This window comes from Bombus fervidus, chromosome 2 (assembly GCF_041682495.2).
Source record: "Bombus fervidus isolate BK054 chromosome 2, iyBomFerv1, whole genome shotgun sequence".
NCBI lineage: Eukaryota > Metazoa > Arthropoda > Insecta > Hymenoptera > Apidae > Bombus > Bombus fervidus.
In genome coordinates, this window is record NC_091518.1 from 9,472,473 (window position 1) to 9,490,122 (window position 17,650).

Genomic DNA, 17,650 nt, shown 5'->3' on the forward strand with positions numbered 1-17,650 from the left:
AAAAATCATAAAATATTCAAACCGTAAGATGTGTAAAACAAAATTGATTACATCAATTTTGGAACGTGTTCTTAAAACGCCTAATTTTGGGCAATGTTTACAAAAAGTAATGTTTTTCAATGTTTTGTGATCTTTTTTCTTCTAAGTGCATATAATAGCAATTCATAAAATACAATAAATATTATATACTATTAGGTTAACCCAAAAGTCTCCGTTTTATAAGGAAATAATAGATACACATTTCTTGTTTTATGTTATTATATTATACATTATATATATAATATATAATATGGTATAATATAATATATATCTATTATTTCCTTATAAAATGAAAGAAATTTTTGGGACAACCTAACAAATTACAATTAATTGAATAAAAATTAAATAATAAGTTCATTTTTATCTTATTGTGAAATAATTTTATACTTGTTTTCTAAATAGCTCCAAATAATCTCAGCAGGAGATGGAAATTGTAAAGCACAATTAATCATATCCGAGGAGCATTTAAACTTAGGTGGTACTTTGCATGGTGGTTTCACAAGTACGCTAATTGATTGTGTTTCTACATATGCGTTAATGACACATGAAATTAATTCACCAGGTGTCTCAGTAGATTTAAATATTACGTAGGTATAACCATAATCATAACATGAGCTATGTATATTTATAATTGGTTATAATGTAATAATAATAATTAATATATAGGTTTATGAAACCTGCCTTTCCTGGAGACCTGGTAACAATTGATGCCAAAACTGTACGTGCTGGAAAAACACTAGCGTTCCTTGCAATAGATATTACAAAAGACAAGGGGAAACATGTAATTGCTCATGGACGGCATACAAAATTTGTTGGACAGAAATAAAGCAGTACATGTATTGTTGTATAGTGTTAATATTTAATGAACACAATACTTTAGTACATGGATATATTATAAAACCTGAATATGTTCCAGTAATGTTTCAATGCGTATATGTGTATATGTTTATATATCTACACAAGTGAATACAATTTCTTTACTGGATGCTGCATTATAATATCCTCCAAACATTGGTCTATCTTTAATTTTCTTTGAATATTTCTATTTAATACATATTGCCAAAGATTTAGATCTTTCTGAAATGAATCAATAAACACTTTCTACAATACTCCTACAAATTTTCTAGGAGCTAACATGTACATAATATAAAACAAACACATGGCACAGGATCATAGAAATGTAAGCGTTCAACATAACAGTAATCAATATCAAAACTGTACATATTAAGTAGTATATGTATTTATGGTTCGTTTTCCTTTAAACTTTGTTTTAAATATAGATTTTGTTAATAAAATTATTTTATGCATATCATTAATAGCATATCATTAAATTGATACAATAGTTATGTATTATCTACGTAAAAGGAAAGAGGGCAAGGTGATATGTAAATCTTTTCATTGCTAAAAACGAAAAATGTTATTGCATAGAATACAATTAAAATATTTTTATCGTTTTACTTAAATCAATTCTGAAATGTATCTATATTATGCCATTAAAGCAATATGTGACTTTCTGCAGCTTCAAAAATGATAAAAGCGGAAGATCGACAACAGTGCGGTTTAAGCTCTATTATTGTTTCTATAAATATCATTAAGCTCTTTTTAGTACCATTAATGTATCAAATATGAGACTAGAGATAATAACAGATATCTAAATGAATTCGAATCTGACAGGAGAGCAATAAACAGCTAATCTCCTAAACCTAATTGGATTTCTATACTTCGTGTATGTACAGTAATAAACGTGCAACGTTAATGAATCTCTAATACGAAGCGAATTTAAGATAAATTGGATGCGCGTTGGAACAATGGCACATAGTCTATTGTTCTACTTCGATTTCTTCACGTCCTCTAAAAGTGATCTCAGTTCTTTTATCTTATGAGACAAGGATTCTACAAAATCTATAACCTTCCTATACTCCTGCTCGGTTTCCTCGATTGTTCTCTCTAAATATTCTATTTTTTCACTCTGGCTCTGTGTACTTGTATCCTTCAGAGAGAAAATATTTTGCGATGGCAAATATTTGGCTGCGCTACGTCTGAATCTCGAAATTGTATTACTCTGATCTTCACATCCATCGCAACATTCGGACCAAACTCTTAAATCCACATATGGAATCTCATCGCAGGTGACGAACTTATTATCACCTTCGGGCAGTAAGAACACATTCGGTTGAATTCTGTTAATATTGTCACCATTGTCGCATAGAATCCTAGCTAAGCTCGTTTGTTTTATTTGTGCGAGTTGCTCTGGTTTAAAAACAGTTGGACTCTCATACCAAAATCTGTCGCCATTTCTAGTACGTTTAAATTGCTCTAACAAAATACATTGGAAGAGTGGTCCTAGTTTGGCATTAGGCAGTTGATCCTCCAGTACTCCACCAACCCAAACATCTATGTTCCCGGGATGACCGTACAGTTCTCTTAATTTTTGTCTAACCCTAGCGCTGCGAATTTCACCGGCTAGATCTTCAAAAGTTTCAACGTAAGACATATTGCAGAATCGTCGCCATTCTAAATAACCTGGCAGTGCATGATCTCTGCCTCTCTGGATATTCATCGCAGCTAAATCTAAAGCCACCGCATGGGCAGTATAGAATAATTGTTCCGTCAGTTCTGAGTTCAAATTTTCTTCGGGCAATTTCAATTTTGCGGCAGTGCTAAACATTCCTCTCATAAGAGGGTCCACGCCACCTTCCTCGACCAATCTCCACGGCGAAAAGAAGGCGTCTCTTAGCTTAAGAGGACCCTGGGGAATCGGTTGAAAAGATTCGTTAAGACGCTGCAACTGGGGTTGAATCAATGTATGACCGAATCTTAAAGCTGCGGTAGCAAAAACGTTGGAGATACTAGCATCGAGGTTAGGATCATAACCTCGATACGAACCTAAAAGTTCTTCTGCAGTTTTACCAAATACATGAGGTATCCAGTATTGATATGTAATATGTTGCATCTCTGCACCTACGATCTTCCTAGATTCCTGATACAATTTTTCCCCATTCCATTGAGGGTTCATATCACGTAAAGAGCGAGCTATGCGATTATGTTCGCGTAACCATATCGTGTGCATTGCTAGAAGGCCCACTTGTTCATTGGCTCTGATATCTCCGGCTACGAAACAATTGATCGAACTTTCTACAGGGTTTCTCCTGCAATCGACAAATTGACCATTAGCGTATGGCAGAAGAGGTTTATGGCCAGGAATTGCAGGCCCTTCTCGCAACAGACCATGATCGGTGGTCAAGTCACGGAGATCTCTGGCTAAGGCATCGTCATAACCATATACTTGAGAGGCATCCATGTAGCTGGTTAGCTGATTTAATTGTTCTCGAGGAGTGAGACTGCCCCATAATAAACTGGTTGCACCAGAACCGCAAACTGCACTCGTTCTGATAAAATCGATACACCTTCTATTATTAACTCTAGGGTCACCAGGTGGAACATCCATGGGGAAGCAAGGTGCAGCATTGTCACAAGACTTCTTACAATCTATGCCATCCCATGATTCGCTAGAAACTGATGGAAGAGCGTGATCTAAGTCATGATCCATGAACTGACCCCACTGCATCACCATATGCGTGATTCCACTATCTGAAGTTACGTTATGAGTGGTTATTAGCGTTGTGGAAACTAAACGTGCGGAAGGTTTCGGATATCCATAGTAACGGCGATTTCTTTCCCAACCGACTGGCGATGAAAATCCATTCTCGTAAATTGGTTGTAAAACTCTACGGAATCCAGTATAGGAAGAACCCCAGGTTGGATGTCGTAAGTTGTTGCAGCTGCCATCTATGTTGCGGTACTTATTGTGATAGCACATGTTTGTGCAATTCTGACGATGTCTGTGGCCTGTGCATCCAGATAATCTTTCGATTTCTCTAACCTATGGAATGGTTGAAATTTGTTAATAACTTAAAATATTATTATACAAAAATTAATTAAGCTATAACTCAAACACACCTGTTCCGCCGTTAGAATTTCCTCATATCGGAATTCGGTGCTGGTGTTTGCACTCAGGCCAGAATTTACCATTCGTCGTATATTTACGAGCGTTCTTTCAAAAATTTCAGCAGGTCTGGCAGCTGCGCGACCGACTGCATCTGGGAAACGCGCGAGTCTCAGTGGATTCGTCCGTGCAGATCCGCTAAGAAGATCTATCAGCGTGTTATTTATGGCTCGATCGATCTCCTCGGTTGCATCCTTGAAGGCTCTGATCACAAGAACATCTGCTGCTTCGGGCTGGCGAACGCGTACCAATGCCTGGGCGGTTGCTCGACCATATTGGTTCACGGCGGAGCATTCATATCTATATACACAATTCTTGATTTATGATGGTGAAAATAAACATACATCGCAATATCAGAAACCCGTTAAGATATTGCATTTAAAAATTTACTTTACTTTCAAATTTACATTACTATCAAATTTACTTTAGCTCGTCTATTATATTACTAAATATTATTAGTGGTTATTACATAATGACCCCTTGTCATTTCAACATTTTTTGAAAAGGCATTAGTTTGTCTATTCATTTTATTAAAGTAAATTTTCCTACACTCATCTATATGTCATAGTTATGGCAATATTTATGTCTACTCTCATATATTCTTGGATTTTTCTACTATATTCTATTCAAGGTTATAGATCATAAACCACTTAATATTTTCCTATATTTTTTTAAATAAATAATACAAGAAATGCTAATAAAAAGTATCAAAATTCACCTTCCAGTATCGGCAGCAGTAACATTATAAAGATACAAGCTTCCCCCGCGTGATACACGAAACCTGGACCCTTCAACAGCTGTACCATCCTTCTTCCACTGTATCACAGGTTTAGGAAAACCTTCTACTCTGCAGGGGATCTCTATAATGGCCCCAGATTCCGCCTCCATATCGTGTGGCTCATACGTTAGCCTAGGAGGACTATAAGATTCATCTACTACCCTCAGATCCGCGCTTGTTTCAGCGTATCCATTAGAGTTTTTCGCTTGACAAACGTATCTAGCTGAGTCTGATTCTTTTACAGCAAATATTCTCAACAGACTTCCTTCGTCTTCGATGGCGATACGACCACCAACGTTTAATATTTGACCATTTCTCCACCACTGAATAGTTGGTGCAGGACGACCATCCACTTTACAGATAAAAGAAGCATCTACTCCAACTTGGACAGTTTGTGACTCAGGCAACTCGGTAAATCTTAAGGATGGTGATACTGTGACTACTGCTCTGGCCTTTCTTGATTTCGTGAAGCCCATTTCGCTCTTGGCCATGCATTCGTATTCACCAGTGTCTTGTTCCGTTACGTCTGATATTACTAATGTTCCATCATCCTCGATCACATAACGGTTCCCATCGGCGGATACTTCATTAGAGTCCCGCATCCACTTGATTTCCGGTATCGGGTCTCCTATTACCTCGCAGGTGAAGCTGATGGTCCCTCCCAGCCTGACCTCTACATCCTGGGGACCGTTCATTATGCGTGGCTCAGCTGAAAAACGAAAATGAGAATTTAAGAATACTCTATAGTTAAATAATTGTATAATCGTATTGGTAGGTATGTTAATAGTTTGTAACATTGGAGTGAATAAAATTTTTCATTTGCTTTTAACTCTCTATAATAAAATTTTGTTTCCTTATGTAGATTTATATTATTAGAGATCTTTGTTTGCTTATATAAATTCATGTTATTGGAGATTTTTATTTATCTATGTTATTAAATACATACATAAAATAATATAGTACATCTATATTATTGAAAATTTTACTTACTATAACTCTACATTAAGCAAATAATATTGGAATAACTAAAATTCTTTTTGCTTTTAGTTTTCTTACTTTGTTAACTTTGCTTAGATACAATTACATTAACAAAAATTATAATTGATTACGAGTTTTCACTTTAATCTAAAATGTACTAATAATAGTTTTAAAAAATTGTTTAATACTTTAATACTTTAATAAAATAAATCTTTTTATTTTTAATTGCATTTAAAAAAGAGAGTAGCTGAACTGTTTGAAATCAATTTAGGCATGGTTGGTATATTTACCAAAGGTACTAATGTCAATCTGTTAAAAACTGGTGCATGTGTGTAGCTATAGCCAAGTTTATTTGTAGTTGTCTAGATATGTAAAATGATTCGTGTTTCTCACTCTGATCTAATTTGAAACTGATATGATTAGACAGTTTGACATAATTGTGTTGAATAATTCATATCAGAGTGTTCTTTAAATAGACACGAGAGGATGATGTTTATTTTTATACTTAATATACTTTTTGCCTTTCATCGAACATGTGTGACCAGGTAATCGAGGATAATCGAGAAAACAGACGTGTCATTCCCAGCCAGACTCTCCCCACTTTGTCTTCATCACCATCAGCAAATTAACTTTCTCAATAAAAAGTTTCTAACTGTAAAAACCAACTGTAACCCGCGATATTTTCTAATGTCGTAAAACAAAGTTCTCTTAACACCATTAAGAGCGATGCGTCTCGCGAGAGCCATAAAGGAGCGCAGTGGTCGATACTTCTTCTTGTTTTCTCTTTGTTTCTTTCCTATGTATGAAACCTCAAATTTTAACCACTTGATTTTCAACTGTTTAAAATATCCAAAGAAATATTTTGCAGATTTAAATTACTTTTACGTTTGAACTAATTATTATATCTGTCCACTTTTCATCTCTTTATATGTGTATTTCTATTCCTTATTTTTTGATAAATAAAAAGACTGAAATATGCAATATTTTTTAGTTATTTCAATATTAATTACTTGCAAATAAAATTGTCAAATAAGTTTCAATACTTTGTTACCCATACTAGAGTTAAAATGACTTCTTTTCATGAAAGAGATCCTAAACTATGTCTCGTAATTTTAGTGTTATACCTAGATCTATGTAACCCTACATTTTCTTATCGTTTCAACGATTACGTGTAATAAAGATGGTTCAATTACTCAACTGCAATGAAAATCGTTCATCGACATGCTTGTCAACGATCTTCCCTTCATCTCATTGGGCGACTGGCAAAAGGCTGCCATCTCGGATGGTTTGTTTTGAAGCCTCTGCACCAGCCAGACCAAATTACAGTCGCAAACGAGAGCATTGCTATCTAAACGAAGACGCGTCATGGGTCCCACATTGTGAAAAGCGTCCGCTGGTAGATGATGCAGTAGGTTGTTATGCAAGAAAAGTCTCTCCAACGATGGCAAATCATTGAATGTGCCCTTTCTAATTTCTTTCAGATGGTTGAAATGTAGATATAATTGTTCTAAGTTTGGTAGGCCAGAAAATGCCCCTGGTGAAATTCGTTCCAAACGATTCTTATATAGATAGAGGATCCTTAAGTTTGATGCACCTTCGAAGGTTCTTGGTAAGAGGTGTTTGATACGATTGTCGTTCAATAGAAGTGTGTGTAAGTCGGTTAGACTGTGGAAGGAGCCAGGTCGAATCTCGGCTATGTTGTTGAATCGTAGATCACTGTAAAATTAATTTAGCTTCGTTAATGTAACAGAAATATATTAATTACAAAGAATATCTTCCAAATAAGATAAAGATAAGATATGTTTAATGATAATAGAATATTTTAATTATATATTAGTAACAGGATATTTAGAATAGAAGTAGAATATTTAATTATTATATATTGATCTAAATTGGGAAATTAATCCAGTTTTGTTAATATAATAGAACGGTCTTATAAGTATAGAGAAAATATAGAATATAGAGATATGTATATACATAATATACATAAATTACAGAAGTTATTTAATAGATGGACCATCTTCCCATAATGGAATATTTTTAATTACTAATTGACGTAATGGTAAAAACATAGAAGTTATGAATTGCGAAAGAATATGCAAAGTATATAAAATCAAGGTTGTCAAATGGAGAAGAAGCTCGAGAAGAGTAGAAAGAATTTAGTGGAGGTGTCTTAAATACTCTGACATCACTTCAATTTCTCTCCTACGACACCAGTGTATTTTAAACTATATCTCGCTCTTACATACTTTGCGATCTGTTTTAAGTTCTGCTTTATCTAATATCTCCCTCCCGTCAAAATCTCCATATAATCGGACAACAAAAACTTCCATTTAATCTATTCTACAAACTTAAGCCGAAGACAGCAAAGCTCTTAATTTCAGAGATTACGCAGAAAGATCGCAATGTCGACCGACTCTTATGTTCCTCTCACAATTGAGCAATAATCGTGCTCCAAGTATCGATTACAGCCGCAATCGACTTGACAAGAGCTCGCGAACCAACGAAGGAACTTTAACTCGATCGTCCGAGGAAACTCAAAATAATTCCCACTGAAAGTTGATCAATTGCAACTCCTTTTAATGAATCCTTTGATTTATAATTTTTTTCCTGAGTATAGGTCAGAGCTAATTATTTACTGCTTTAACACTTTATTTAAAGAAAGATATTAAAATATTGGATAGAAATTGTATTCAATAGTCCATAATCTTATAATTGCAAATTAAATTTAGAGATAATATTTTAAAATTCAACTAGAAAGTTGAAAATTTGGAAAAGAGTTAAAATTAATCTTTGATACAAGCAGAGCTTCTCTTCACTGTAATTTGATCCTTAACATTAGAACTATCAGTGACTAAAGTATGAAATTTGTATCAAAATGAAAAGTATATGATAAAATATATAATACAATAGGAAAAATAAGCCCTTATCCATATATATTACGAAGAACCATTAAAATCTTCAAAAATATGATACTATAAATGTTTAAAATCTCTTTTACAATGTTTAATTATTCATCGAACGAACATAGATTTCACAGATCCCGCTGCATTTTGTCGAGAAGCAATAACAATCAATGTGTTAGGCATCATTACACGATTCGCCGCTACAAAGATCGCCAGAGCCATAGAGCGCGAATCTCTTAATTAACGATTTTACTCGACTCGTTGCACATTATTTCCTCCGTCTAAATTGTCAGGCGAGTTCTCGGTTCAACGCGTCGGTATTTTAACCTCTTTATCGCTCCAGCTGATCTTCCAGAGCTTCGTTCCGTGGCGAACCACCGACCAGACGAACGAAAATGGAACGATCCGTGAGTAGAACCGACTGCTCGCGACACACTACGGCATAATAAAAGATTCTTCTGCTAGAAAGCTTTCACAAGCAACCACGTTTGTATTCTGCTTCTTATTTTTCCGCATCGTGCACCTTTTCATTCATGTTTTTCTCAATTTCTTGCCATATATGGCAAAGACGAGGGAATGGCTATGCCTGGAAAGAAGAATGGGAAAGAAAAGTCGTGGAAAATATTAGAAGTGAAAGGGGGATTTGATGAACTATTCGACTTAGGTATTGTTTGATATTTAGAGAGAATAAATATGTCTGACATGAATAGTGATAATTTGATAATTATACAATTATCTTTATGAGTTATATAATAGTAATATGTGTGATATTAATATACACTGAATCGCTTAGATAATCTTCTTTCAAGCAATTATTATAACTATTTGCAGTGATTCGTTGAACAAATTATTCTATCAATTATATCTCCTTACTTCTGTTTCTGTAAAATTCACCAATCCTACAGAAAACAAATTTTATTCTAAAAGCAAGCTTTAACTGTCGATATGCATTATGTATAATTCTACCAAGAATCATAGTACCTAGAGAAACATACAAAAATTATCATAATATTCACTAGTTGGGTATACTACCATACTATGTCGTTTCCCAGGCGTTCTTCGAATATCATAAATACCTTCCATATTTTCTATCACAACATTTCACGTAGAAGAAGATTATAACAGAAGATAGTTCTCTTTTTGTCAACATTTACATTTTCTTCGTTCTTCTTCTCAATGCTATTTCCATCCTTAAATTACGATTCCATCTTGGAATATATTAATGTAAAGTATCCAAGAGGAAATATCGATCATCCTGATTGATAAAAAGGAAATTACATATCTAATGCGTACGATGTACTATGGCAGAAAAGGAAGCAAATAAAAATGATAATGAGCTGGAAATAAATTTACTTTCACTGCGATGACTTTGCTATTTTACTTTCGGATTGACATAAATATTAATGGTGGGCATTATTTAACTCTGTCGATCGTTATAATTTTCTCCGTAATACGACATCAATGAGATCGGTTGGATAAAAAATTATCGCTATTAATATTAAAGGACTATTATGTCGATGAAATTTATGACAGCCAATAGTGACATTATTAGCGTACATTCAGAAGTTATATTTCTAAAAATATTCAATAATGTTAGTTTTTCGATCTATGGTCTTTTAATTTTATTCAGCAAATTCTGTTATCAAGATGACGTCATAGCTTGTCACTAGTTCGATTCATGATTCACACGTACTTATATGGAATTACAACGTTTGCGGTTTTTCTGACAATTCTTGTTTGTGCACTTCCTTCACTCGGTCAACTTAAGTTGTAATTTAAATATAATTATCTTCACATAAGTTGAAACCTTGAAATTGAAATGAATAGAAAATTAAATTTATAAGAAAAAACAATTTTGTTTTGAATTATTATTAAAGTAATATATCCTTCAATTTTGTTAAATATTAAATAACATTATTAAAATATTCATAATTATCATGGAATAGAAAAATTGTTAAATAATTGAAATGGAAAATTAAAACCGAAAGTATTTGATATTCCAAATAAAATTAATAATACAAAATAAAATATTTACGATGTTTTTTCCAACAATTTTACCACAAATAATTCCGAGTTCTATATCCTTGTATCTTGTATACGCTTCAGAATAATTTTTTCAATGTATATTCACGGCTTAATTGTTTAGACAGCAGTCGCTGGATCGGAACTTTTATCTCGAAGGCATATCGGTAATTTAACAAAGGTGTGTTTATTCAATGAAGTCAGGACAAACCCTACTTAATGGTACTCGATATTCAGGTCAATATCCATAATAGGTATACCTGCGCCGATCGATCCGGATACCGTTCATTTCATCATTTTAAAAGATTCTCGGTCCACGAAATTACGTGTAACGCCCAACGCTTGCAGCTTCTAATAAAATACTTGCTCAACTTTTAATCACTATCTCCTTCTTCGTTATAAATTATAAGCAATATCCGCTGTAAAATTTTATATATTAAATTATGACAAAAACTAATGCAATGAAAATAATTTGTATGAAATACAAATTTTTGTCCCTAGTTACTTTCACTTTACTTATAATATATTAAATCTTACTTGTGAAGTATCTATCATATATAATATATAATATAAAATTTTAATTAAGCTTAGTTTCGTTTGATATGCTATATTATAGTCATCTTTAAGAAACATCACTTTAAATAAAGTTTTACTCCGATTGAAAACTTCTATCATCAATCTTGAAGACATGTTCAGAGTTGTGCTTCAACCTCCGTCATCTTGTCTATTTCATTTAAAGTTACTATATTACTTTCGTTTATATAAAATCGATTTATGAAGTTCTAGGATTTTATTCAATTTATCCTCATTAGATGTTACTTTACCTTAAAATTGTATTCATCGTTTTACATTTTTTTTCTTCTGACATGTTCATATTATTTGTATTAGAAATAATTCTCGAAATAGGTTATAAATTAAATGAAACTATCAAAATATTTGACAAATAATCTCTGCTGCCATCTGGTGATCAGTTGCTCCACCCACCTTATTGGAATATATTAGGTTGTCCGAAAAGTTTCTTTCGTTTCATAAGGAAATAATAGACGCACAATTTTTTTTGTTTTATATTAGTTTATTGAATTATGCACGAACGTAATAATAGAAATGTAACGAAATGGATCATACTTAATTCAACAAAATAATGTAAAACAAAAATTTTTGTTCATCTAATATTACCTTACGAAACGAAAGAAACTTTTCGGACAACCTAATATTTTCAAACATATCATTGGCATATTTCCATTCATTAAAAATGTGCAAAAACATTTACGTTTACAATGGTTTGATTGTATTATACAAATGCTTGACTAGATTCGAATCAATCGTCGTAACGAGCGACCCTACTTCATTGTCTTGGTAAGGATACTTGAACTTAACGAGACCATTTTACCCGATAGAAAAAGTAGAAACCATCAAGGAGTCATCGTATCGGCTATGAATCGAAATGTGATTCGAACCCCTCTCCAAATGAAAACATTCAGCCCCTTAACGAACAGTAATTTTATTCATACTCTATTTCGTATGCTATCTATTTAATGGGAGTTAGTCTGATAGATCTTCGTTATTCTTTTTTACCAATTTTTACGACTAATCTCCAAGCACTCCGTGTCTGCGCTGGTTATAAGCAGAAAATTATAATGTAGCAATAACACCAACAACAACAACAACAACAACAACAATAATAATACAATAAAATAATAATAATAAATAGACTACGGATATTTACGCATTTATTGAATATTTAAAGAGTACTTGTTATAATACTTAGTAGATAAAATAAATTTCTACTTAAATTTCATTTTTTTAGATGTGTTCGTAACAATATAGAAATGCATAAAAATCTGCAGCAGAATAATAGCTAATCATAAGACGTATAAATATAACTTATATAGCAGAAAATGATGTTATTATCCAAGAAACTATAAACTATTTTGGTTGATAGTTCAAATGAAACTGAATTATTTAAAGGCAATGCCTAAAATTAGATTTACATAAATGTTTGTGTTAGGAATGTGCCATAGTTTGAAAGGCAGTTAAGTATGTGTCCATATTGTTTTGGCTACGCATTTGAGTGCGCAACTGCGCAGCTGGTAATTTGATCCATCTTTTTCATGAGCCGATGCTGTAGGATCATCAATTTTCTTAATTCTTTTGTGAATACAATACATCAACAGCTGATAACTCCAACTCTGTCACTGAAAATATTATAGCGTTACCTTATTGCAATATTTGAACTTAGTACATAGGAAAAAAAGATTAAAAATTGTAATGCTTTGCTTATTACGATACAATACAACTAGTAATAATAAAAAATTAATGAAAATAGCGTCAATTAAAAAAAGGCTGTCAAGGTCAGTTTATATGCTTATAGAGGACGGAGGAGTTTAATTATATCTGTCAAACGTCAGCTATTTTTTAATACAAACGATTTATTTTAAGCGGGGAAGAAATTGTATGAAATTTGTTGCACAAATTTGTTCTAAACAGATTTAACATCGCTAAAAGGAAATCGATCATGCTAAAGTGGACGAAAAACAGAGATCTTTTCAATTCGAGGAATGCTATTTGTTTTATACGTTTCATTTGACGTTCAGTGACAGGACTAATTTATTATAGCGATCTAGTGGACAAGCGAACGGGATTAGAATTTTGCGCAATCCTCGTTCGTTGATAGAGGAAGAAGTTCCATTGCGAGAGGAAATACTTAGCTAGAATGTTATTCGTGATCTTCGAATTTCACTTAAAAAGAATTTTTTATTTTTACTTTTTCAATAATGTAAAGTTCTTTAATTATTTTTATTAAATATCTTTTTACTTTTTCCATTAGAGGTTGTGTGATAAAAGTTAAATAATGGAGAAACTCGCTTATCACTTCTATTTGCAAATAATTGTCAGTCATTTGTAGACGATGAAAAAGGTAAATCTTCTACTCTTTTTAAAATTTTTGTTTCATTGTTTCAACAAGCTTTTAATTATGTAACATAAAGCTTTTCCATTGTTCTTATTAAATTATCTTTTTACCTATTTTTGGAAAGACCAAGAAATTAATTTTTTTCATTAGAGGTTATGTGACAAAAATAAAATACGCAATTGATAAATTAGCTTATATTGTTCCCGTTTTAAAATAATTATCAGTCATTAATGAAGCATGAAAATAGTAAATCTTCCAATGTGATAAAGATATTACTTTAGAAAGTTATAGTGGGTTAAAACAGAATGTCTTCTTTCGCAAGACGACGAAGAGTTTGAAGAAGATAAATTTTACTTATATAGAATTACGTCATCGACTGATTATTGTGTTTCGAGTTATGTATTTAAGCTTGATAAGAAGAGTATAAATTATATCACGATATTCTATTATGCAGGAGACCGCCCGGTTTAACCGAGAGGCAATGGTTCAATTAATGGCCATTTCTTTTAATTACATTTTTTTACAGATAAGAATATTACAGCGTGTACTCGTCTCTGAGTGATCTCCCGATGCAAACATTCTAGCGTTCTCATTCTAAACCAGATTCAATTGTCATGTCGATATTCTTGCAGTTTATGTTCAGCTTTACCATTAGCCATTTTACCACGCATTAAAACTGAATGTGAAGAAACTCCACTTCAGCAGGATTTCATGATTTGTTCAAAGGAATTTTGTCAAACTTTAATAACTTTCTTCAAACAAAAAGAGATCTCATGTTACCAGAATTATATGTGTATGTATATATACATCTAAAACAATAAAAAAAATTTTAAAGTAATTTTATTTTTAAAAATACATTTTTATGTATTTTTCTATATTCATATTTCACTGCCCATTAGCTTACATTCATTTCTATAGTTAACAAGAAAAAAAGTGGTAAAAACGATCGGAGGCAAATATCGAAACACAGTCCTTAACCCCATTGAGGGTGATAAAATTGATAAAATATATGTATGAACATTATCTATAGATATATTCTTATCGTCTTTTCGCCTGTTTAAATACATATATTCGTTTTCTTGCTCAAAAGAAATAATCTAATGTCTGTTTTATAAAAGGAAAGGAAGACAGGATTAATGTATAATGTACAATATACACGCATACCCATTCCTACAGAATGTATACGGATGATGTCATGGCCAGAAATGTTGATAAGAACGAGAGACTTGTTGAGGAAGATTCTGAAAATACTATTAAAAAGAAGTATAACAAAGAAGAAGAAACGTTATCTTTTTGTGAAAAAGTTAATTCATCGTTGACCTTTTAGAAATATTTCATATTATTTAAAAATTAGATAAAAAGATATTAAAATATTCATGAATTGTTTGGAAACTCGAAAATATAACGACTATTTATTAGTGTTTATTTTGGACTTTTTATATGCAGAGCTTAAAAAGTAACTAAAGATTACTAAAAATTCACCAAAACAGGAACGACTTCTTACTTAAGAAATTACAATTTTATTTGAAATGAGTGTTAAAGAAGTTTTAGAAAGACTGCTTCATATTTGAAAAGAAGATCCAAAGAAAGATGTTAAAAAAGTGCCAAATTTGTGTTGGTACATGTTCTTTTATTGAAATTAGACGGAAACTGCATCCGGTACAAATTACTTCGTCACGTACAGCCTATGGAGAGAATAGATTGCACATGTGCAGTCAAGAATTCGTATTTACGCTATCCACTTTTGTTCCACTCTTCAAACATTCATTTACGTCCGCCTGTCCGCTTCTTATATATAGTTTGAGCTGCACGGTCACGCCTATTTTAGCTGTATTCGTTTACATGTATTTGCAGTGTACGAAGAAGCATTGAGGTATCGAATTATTTATACGATTGACGATCTTGTTACGACCTCGATTGTATCGATTTTACTAAAAAATCAATTACAACAATCTAAATGCAATACAAAATTTATTTAATATTTGTCTTATGATTTTATTCTAGAACAGAAGAAAAGATTTTTTTTAAATTAGCGTATTGTTTAGTAAAAATTGATCATTCAAGAAGAGATCATAATATCATAAGGATGGTTCAAGAGATCATAATATGACCATTTAAGCATATATACAAGGAATACAAGGTCATCAAGTACTGAGAACTTAAATTGATCTGTGGCTTCTTTCCTTTGTGTTAATTCACAAGATGTTGGAAACTGAAAGATAAACTATCTTTGTTTATAGAGTTGATGCATTATTTTCTTTAGAAACATTAGATATTTGTAATTCTGTAGGAAATATTATACCTCAGACTTGAAGACTTAAAGTAAACATAGGATCATATGCTTGAGTAATTTTTTCGCGTGGAATAATCTAAAATACAATAACCACGCTGTGTATATAATATGGTTATCCGATATATGTATTAATACAAAATACACGTGATTCCTTTCATCTTTGATGAAACGCGATCCTCCAATTACCTGGAAAAATATACTTACGTACATATCTTTGATTAAAAGCTATTGCTTCCATACCATTAAGACAGTCTATCATCATAGAACGTCATAAAGTTTCAATTGACCCGCCGCTGCACGATTTTTCTTAATCATGCCAGAGTTAATTATCTGACTGCTTCTGAACTACGATGGTATATACTTCCTATTGATTCATATAGTATATAATATAAATATATGAAATACAATATTACGCAAGTATATATTTACAGATAATACTTGCAAATTAATTTCAAGGATTCCAAACTTTACTAGATTTCTTGTATCTTTCAAGTTCTGAATTTAAGGACGAGATTTTTTTCCAAGAGAAAGAGGAAAATAAATACAGAAAGATTTAAGAAAAGGAAAGGTAAAATTTAATAGTAGAATATCTAAAAAAATGTTTAGTTTCAGGAATCTCCAATCTTTAATTTCTTAAAATTAAAATTTCTCAACTTCAAACAGGAAAATATATTAAAAGAATGTCTTCAAATCAACAGGAAAACCAATAACCAACGGATAGCATTAAATTTTTAAAAATGAAAAAATATACAAGCTATACCATATTCACACTAGACACCAACAACCAATGTAATTCCTCACTTCCCACTACATTCGCGTCAGGAATATTCACAGTCTACATCATGAATATTTCCCGATTACTAGTGTATCCCAATTTCCCTGTAATTCGCCTAGGGACATCGTATGCATCGATAGATTATCATGCATTTTTGTATATAACCATCAATCTCTTTCTGAGGGATTAAGCTATACGATGAAAGGGGAAAAAGAACAAAAGAAGAAAAAAGTGGTAGATGTCAAAGAAGCAGCCACTTACAGGACCGTCGTGTTGGTTGGTACTCGTGGTACACGGTTCAGCTTCTGAAACATGCATCTCACGGTGTTTCCGAAGCACATACACTTGTGAGGGCATTCCACGTTCCTCCCATTTTGCCATTGGTCCGCGTTGGATAATGGCAGGATCAACAGGAGCGAGCAAACGACACTTAACACCAGCCTCATCTTGCTGTACCACGTGTGATCAGTCTTATTCTTATTAAGGCTGTTCCCCGCACTATTTCGCGCTAGCACGTGCTGGTCATCGAGATAAACGCGTCCTCTGTCTGGCAGCAGTCTTTGGCCACGCGGTACTTTCACTTCTCTCTGTTTCAGAGATCCACGAACCTTTCCTGTAATGTTCGAGCTGGAGCTGAGTGTCCTGCAGCCAGGATCCGTATAATTTTATACATTATATTGGCTTTATATGGGATGGCAGATTATTTATTACACTTTGGCAGTGGATTTTGAATACATTTGTTTGAATGGATGTTTGTAAAGAGCATGATAAAGGAAGAAATATTTGACTATTTGGACATTAAATCTGGTATGTAAATTGATGTGAGTTGAATATTAAAATGTTATTATAGGAAATATGGGAGAGAATGGTTTTGTAATAATATAAAAATAGCATAAAGGTGTAGTGAATGTTATGTAGATTAAATTTTGAGTATGAGAGTTT

At 32.6% G+C, this 17,650-nt stretch overlaps 2 protein-coding genes across 3 annotated transcripts; one reads left to right on the forward strand and one right to left on the reverse strand.

The window, feature by feature from the left end:
• The first annotated feature begins 3 nt into the window (after positions 1–3).
• LOC139998073 (acyl-coenzyme A thioesterase 13) lies at positions 4–1,024 on the forward strand. Its single transcript, XM_072022310.1, has 3 exons — positions 4–106; positions 442–626; positions 706–1,024. The coding sequence occupies exons 1-3, from the start codon at positions 29–31 to the stop codon at positions 863–865; spliced, it is 423 nt and encodes a 140-aa protein (XP_071878411.1). The 5' UTR covers positions 4–28; the 3' UTR covers positions 866–1,024.
• Positions 879–17,154, reverse strand: Pxn (Peroxidasin). Of its 2 annotated transcripts, none has more exons than XM_072022304.1 (5): positions 16,970–17,154; positions 7,000–7,517; positions 4,764–5,532; positions 4,000–4,345; positions 879–3,922 (listed from the first exon to the last, which is right to left on the reverse strand). In XM_072022304.1, the coding sequence occupies exons 1-5, from the start codon at positions 17,152–17,154 to the stop codon at positions 1,868–1,870; spliced, it is 3,873 nt and encodes a 1,290-aa protein (XP_071878405.1). In that variant the 3' UTR covers positions 879–1,867. The 2 variants fall into 2 exon arrangements, with proteins under 2 accessions (XP_071878405.1, XP_071878406.1); XM_072022305.1 differs by lacking the exon at positions 16,970–17,154 and adding an exon at positions 9,740–10,507.
• Positions 17,155–17,650: the final 496 nt, after the last annotated feature.